This window comes from Mus caroli, chromosome 3 (assembly GCF_900094665.2).
Source record: "Mus caroli chromosome 3, CAROLI_EIJ_v1.1, whole genome shotgun sequence".
Lineage (NCBI taxonomy): Eukaryota > Metazoa > Chordata > Mammalia > Rodentia > Muridae > Mus > Mus caroli.
Genome location: NC_034572.1, coordinates 22,467,091 through 22,473,317, shown reverse-complemented (window position 1 = coordinate 22,473,317; position 6,227 = coordinate 22,467,091). Strand labels below are relative to the sequence as shown.

The 6,227-nt window shown below is 44.0% G+C and overlaps 1 protein-coding gene across 1 annotated transcript in view; it reads right to left on the bottom strand.

Moving 5' to 3' along the window:
• Nucleotides 1-6,227, bottom strand: part of Tnfsf10 (TNF superfamily member 10) — a 20,199-nt gene that overhangs the window by 7,735 nt on the left and 6,237 nt on the right. Inside the window, exons 2-3 of the mRNA XM_021158659.2 lie at nucleotides 5,228-5,365; nucleotides 2,209-2,251 (exon numbers count right to left, since the gene is read on the bottom strand). Coding sequence (XP_021014318.1) covers nucleotides 2,209-2,251; nucleotides 5,228-5,365 — 181 coding nt within the window. The remainder of the gene's footprint in view (nucleotides 1-2,208; nucleotides 2,252-5,227; nucleotides 5,366-6,227) is intronic.

Here is a 6,227-nt window from a genome sequence, read left to right as displayed (position 1 = left end):
TGTTCCAGATGAATTTGCAGATTGCCCTTTCTAATTCGTTGAAGAATTGAGTTGGAATTTTGATGGGGATTGCATTGAATCTGTAGATTGCTTTTGGTAAAGTGCTTTAATTTCATGAAGTCCCATTGTCAGTGGGACACCATGCTCATTTCCATATTGGCTGGACTCTTCTGCATTTCCACCAGCAGTGTAGACGGGCTCCCACTTTCACCAGTGCTTGCTGTAAGGACCATTTTGACTGCAGTGAGATGGAATGTCAGTGTTTTAATTTACATTTCTCTAACGGCCAGTCAGGGTGAACATGTATTTCCTGTGTTACTGGAAATTGTGGTTCCAGTAACTTTTGATAACAGTCTGTTCATTTATTGAGTGGGTCATATGAGTTCTTGAATGCTCTGAGTTTTTTCATGCATTCTAGATATTAATCCTCTATCTTATATATAGCTATATGTATATATATGGCTATGTATATATATATATATATATATATATACATATATATATGGTTGTGTATAACTAGCAAGGATTTCTTCCCATTTTGTAGGCTGACTATTCCTTCAATAAATGATGTCCTTTGCTGAACAGAAGTGCTTTAATTTCACGAAGTCCCATTTTTAGTTGGTGGCATCTGTGTGACCTGAGTCCTTTTCAGAAAGTCCTTCCCTATGTTTATCTTCTTTTCTCTGGTAGTTTCGAGTTTTATATTAGAATCTTCAATGCATTCTAAGTTGTTTATTTTCTTTCGCTCTTCTATGTGTGGATGCATGGATTGTTTGTTGAAGAGACTTTTATCCAAAGTGTATTTCTGACCTCTTTGTCAAAAATCAGGTGTCTTAGAGTTTTACTGCTGTGAACAGACACCATGACCAAGGCAACTCCTATAAAGCCAACATTTCATTGGGGCTGGTTTACAGGTTTAGAGGTTCAGACCATTTCATCAAGGCAGAAACGTGGCAGCATCTAGGCAGGCATGGTGCAGAAGGAGCTAAGAATTCTACATCTTCATCTGAAGGCTGCTAGAAGAATACTGGCTTCCAGGCAGCTAGGACAAGGGTCTTAAAGCCCACACCCACAGTGACACACTTCCTCCAACAAGGTCACACTTTCTAATAATGCCACGCCCTGGGCCAAGCATATTCAACCCACCACATCAGGTATTTGTAGCTCTATGGGTTATGGCCGTTTCCTTTATCCTGCTTCAGTGATCTGCCTGTCCATGTTTGCATCTGTGCCACAATGCTTTTGTTGTTGTGATTCTGCAGTATAACCTGAAATCAGGGACAGTGGTACGCCAGCATCGCTCTTTAAGCTCAGGATTGCTTTGGGTATGTGGGGCCTTACATGCTTCAATATGAATTCAAGATTGTCTTCTCCGTTCTGTGAAGAACGCCATTAAGACTTGGCAAATTATCTATTCACAGTCATTTCAATGCGGTGGGTGAGAAAATAATACATGGATAAAATTATATATAAAAAATATGAGGTAAGTAAAGGTGATAGAAATAACAAGATACAGGGGAGCTTACTTACAAATGTGCCAAGGAGAGACTTCTGAGAGCTGGGACGGAGTGAGTGGGGCCAAGAGAAGGAGAACCAATGGTGGGCTAAATAAGCCTGGGTCGTCACAGTGAGAAAAACAAAGTAAAGAAAAGGCTGTTGAGCGTTAACAGGCTGCTGAGCATTAGCAAGATGCTGAGCGCTAACAGGATGCTGAGCGCTAACAGGATGCTGAGCACGTGGCTCCAGTAGGAAGCACAGATGAGATCAGGGGTAGGTAGATAGCTTGCTGGAGAAGAACTGACACACTGAGGGGTTTGTGGTGAAGAAAAGCCTTGTGGTCAGAGGCAGAGAAGATGGGTAGTTTTTGGAGAACTTTATCTATTTTACTTCCTGCCGAGTTCTAAATAGTACTTATGATGGTGTATTTATAGCAAAATAATCAAATTAGGAAAGAAACTGAAGTAGAAGGAAAGTTCACATGAGGAAAAAAAAAGATAAAGAAAGAACAAAATTCTGACCATGAGGAGGCCATGAAGTTAATCCCAAGATTTCCAGCCCATGGCACAAAGACAGAGAGGCAAGGAACAGTTTAAGACAGTGAGTGAGTAGCGATCCTCACCATATGTATGGATGGGAGCAAGGAGAGACTGCAGAGCTATTCAGCTGTGACATAGACAGTAGCAAGCAAAAATAACAAAATATTAATACCTGGAACTGTAGAAATGGTGTCCTGAAAAGTTCTCAAAGTCACCTACAAATAATATTGAATAAGAGTGTTAATGTCCCTAAAAATGTAACAGAATATACATGCTTCTAGAGTTTCTTTCTGATGTGGAACATGACACGTCTACGGTGGCATCAATACAGAAGGACTTCTTTAATCTAAGCATAGGAGTTTGTGGGGGATCTGGGATGAATCCTGAGATACTGTGATCAAAGGACAATCTGAAAGCGCTGATTGACACTTGGTGTGGCTAGGAAGGAGGGGCACAGCTACTGCTTAGGTCAGCCATGTCTCCAGGGCTCTATGAAGCTGATGATAACCATGTCCCTTCCCTCTGTGTTGGATGTGCATATATGAGTGTGTGCCTGTCTGTGTGTGTGCATGTGCATGTGCGTGTGGGTGTTCGTGTGTGTCTGTGTGTCTGTGTCTATGTGTGTGAGAGACAGAGCCCAGCATCTGGAGCTATTATGTAGATCTGAACCATACCCACAGATATGCTCACTCTATAAATGTCTGACTTGGTGTCACCATGTTTTGATGCTAAGTTCATGGCCCAAAGAAATGGTACCAAAGTTCCATATATTGCTAAACATATTACAACCCCCTGCCCCAGCTTTTGTAGTAACCAATGCAGAAAATCAGTGCAAAAGAAAATACTGGGTATTTCTATTTGGGAAGCAGAACCCAGTTTGAGTCCTTATGACTTCTGAACCCCCTCCACCCATCCCTTGTCACTCTCAGGATCTGTGCCATCATCATCATATCACTTCAAATGTCAGGAGCACAGCAGCTGTGCCCACACCATAAAGTAGAAGCTTTCAGTCTTTCCTTTGCTTCAACCCCTCCCCTAGCTGAGCCAGCGTTTACTGGAGTTGGCCCCACAGGCTCTGGAGAAGGGACGGGGAGTAAGGTGGGCTTGAGCATTCACCTCTTTTTTTCTGTTTTTATTTCTTTCTCTTATTTTAGGACAGGAAGGAAAGAAAGAAGAAGGGGGAGAGAGGAAAGGAAGGGAGAGAGATGAAGGAAGGAAAGGAAAGGGAGGTTGGGATTGAGGGAAGAAGAAAGAAAGTGCCAGGGAAAGGGTGACTAGGAGCAGGTCAGGTGACCACAAGTCAAGGCTTTCCTCCCCAGCTCATTAAGCTTATGTTTCTTAGCTGATCTGACCTGAGATGCCTTTATCTGTCTGAAAATGTGTGTTTAAAAAGCATAACAATGATTCCTTCCTGGGCAGCTGCTTTCAGAATTCAACAGGCAGATGTTCAAAATGGGCAGATGTTTACAGGAAATAAGGGCTCAGTGTGCCTGAGCAGAGTATGAAATTTCTCTCCTGTGCTCACATCCACCTGCTCCATGTCCTCTGCCTGCCAGTTCCTCTCCACCCTGAATGTCCAGAATGGGTCTGGGAGGATGAGAGGGAAGTAAGGGAAACTGACAGGAAAAAAATCTATTATTCTTAATTCCCTTATATCTTCTTCTTGGTTGGCCCTTGTACCTGCTAGCACCCCAGCCTCCAGACTGCTCCATAGTTCAAGTCTGTCTGTCTGATGATTCACTGAACCCCTTAAGCCAAAGGCTTTGGAAGGAATCTGAGGTTCTGTACTGGCTAGTTTTGTGTCAACTTGACACAGGCTGGAGTTATCACAGAAAAAGGAGCTAGAGTTGGGAAAATGCCTCCAAGAGATCCAGCTGTGGGGCATTTTCTCAATTAGTGATCAAGGCGGGGAGGCCCCTTGTGGGTGGAACCATCTCTGGGCTGGTAGTCTTGGATTCTATAAGAGAGCAAGCTAAGCAAGCCAGGGGAAGCAAGCCAGTAAAGAACATCCCTCCATGGCCTCTGCATCAGCTCCTGCTTTCTGACCTGCTTGAGTTCCAGTCCTGACTTCCTTTGGTGATGAACAGCAGTATGGAAGTATAAGCTGAATAAACCCTTTCCTCCCCAACTTGCTTCTTGGTCATGATGTTTGTGCAGGAATAGAAACCCTGACTAAGACAGGTTCCTTCACACCTGTCCAAAGCCTGGCCTTTTCCTGAACCTCCTGTGTAGTCACCCTACCAACTGTTGGTAATGGCACCCAGCCAAGGAGCATTCACACAGTTGAAAGACCTTAGTTCATTTGACATAGAAGCCACATTCCAGGTGCTGTCTGGACCGTACTGTGAATACTGCTCAAGTTACCCACTGGAGCCTCCATCATCAGGACAATACTGTTCCCATGGAACAAACAACAGACTCCTAAATACATCTGACATAAAGCATCCGTCCTCCCACACTGGGATTTCCCACTCTATCCTTAGATGGTGATCTCATCTATGGGGCCTCTTAGTTTGCAAAGTAATTTTAATATCAGTGCCTTCATCTGACCTTTTCAGAAAGGCAGAAGGCAAATATTTGTAAATGCCATCATCGCAGAAGGAAGCAGGCAGAGAAGGGGCTGACTTGACTTAATCTCAAAGTAAAATCAGCGAAATGAACTGTTAGCCACACGAGTTTTTAGCCAGAGATCAACCCAGCAAAGCAGCTTCCACCGACAGACGCATTTGCCTAAATTATCGTTTGTCGACAGTGAATTGAGATGACGTCACCTTCAGCTTCTCAACGTATCTCTTGTTCCCTCACCCCTGTCTTCTTCTTTACATGAATGCAAAAATTAAATGTGTATTTAATTTTAGAGATCAGCCATGGGGGAAGAAGAGGAATCGCCATCATTTGGGACTCTTTTGTCTTTTAAATGATAAGAAATGAATAAAGAAACCAGTGAGCGCAAGCCCTGCCTGTGCCAGCATTCCCTGAGTAAATGCATAGGTTAACCTACAGGAGGCACTGTACAGTCAGCCAGGGCTTTATCTGCTGTCTCATATCAGACAGAACACCACATTGCTGGCGAATCTCTGGAGCACCCTGGGACTTGGTTTCTTCGTTTGTCAAATACAGATTTCCAGGCTTAAAGGTCTGCACATTTTTTTCTCCTCTGACCTCATGTTCTTGCTCTTGTGAGCACCTACCTCTTCAATGAGCTGATACAGTTGCCTCTTAACCTGCAAGCAGGGTCTGTTCAGGATCTCTCCATCAGTGGAGTCCCAGAAATCCTCATCCGTCTTTGAGAAGCAAGCTAGTCCGATTTTGGAGTAATTGTCCTGCAGCTGGGTGGAGAGAAGACATAACTGTATGGGGAACACATGCTTTTCCTGGGAGCTAAAAGAACAGAAAGTGGTGAGCGTTGAGAGGATCATGAGCGCCGTGGGCAGTTTGTGGTTTAAATAAAAGTAGGCATTCCACCCACTGTCCATTGATACTAAGCAGCTAGGTATGGTAGCCGGTGTAAGAATAGGCCAGGCGTCTTGGACCACCACGCTCTCCTCTGCCCCATCTCTCGAAGACATATGTCATTCTTATTTTCCCTCATATGCACATGTTCCTCATTAGACCTTTGTGGCAATGATAAAGGTTGCTTTCAAGTAACCTTCAAAGATAGCGTGGCTTCTAAGATAGCGTGGCTCTCCCTCCAAAGCTGGAAACCTGCCTATGTACGAAGTAGGGAGTGGAATCCATTTAAATGCCCACATCCTTAACAAAAAGCAACCAACCATTGGGTGAACCGTAGGTGTTCTGCCCCTAACCACAGCTCCTGTAAGTGAGTACACTGTAGCTAATGGCATTGTTTCTACTCTGCATGGACCCAAGGCATCACTAGGAATCTGAATCCTGACTCATTGGTTGTTAGCAACGCCTAGGAACTGATCTAAGGAGACTTTAAGCGCCACTGAAGGTGTTTTGTCCGGACAGGGAGCCAATATTTATAGTACCCTCATAATTGCCACCAAAGTCCTTACCCTTACCACTGATCATGCATTAATATTATAACCCCCATTCCCACACATTCACACATGCCTGCCCTGAGCCAGCCAGAACATGCTCATTACCACAGGCTGTTACCAAATCAGGAGGGAGAGCAAGGAGGAGGATGAAGACGCCCTCTCACTTAGATTTTTTTTTTTTTTTTTT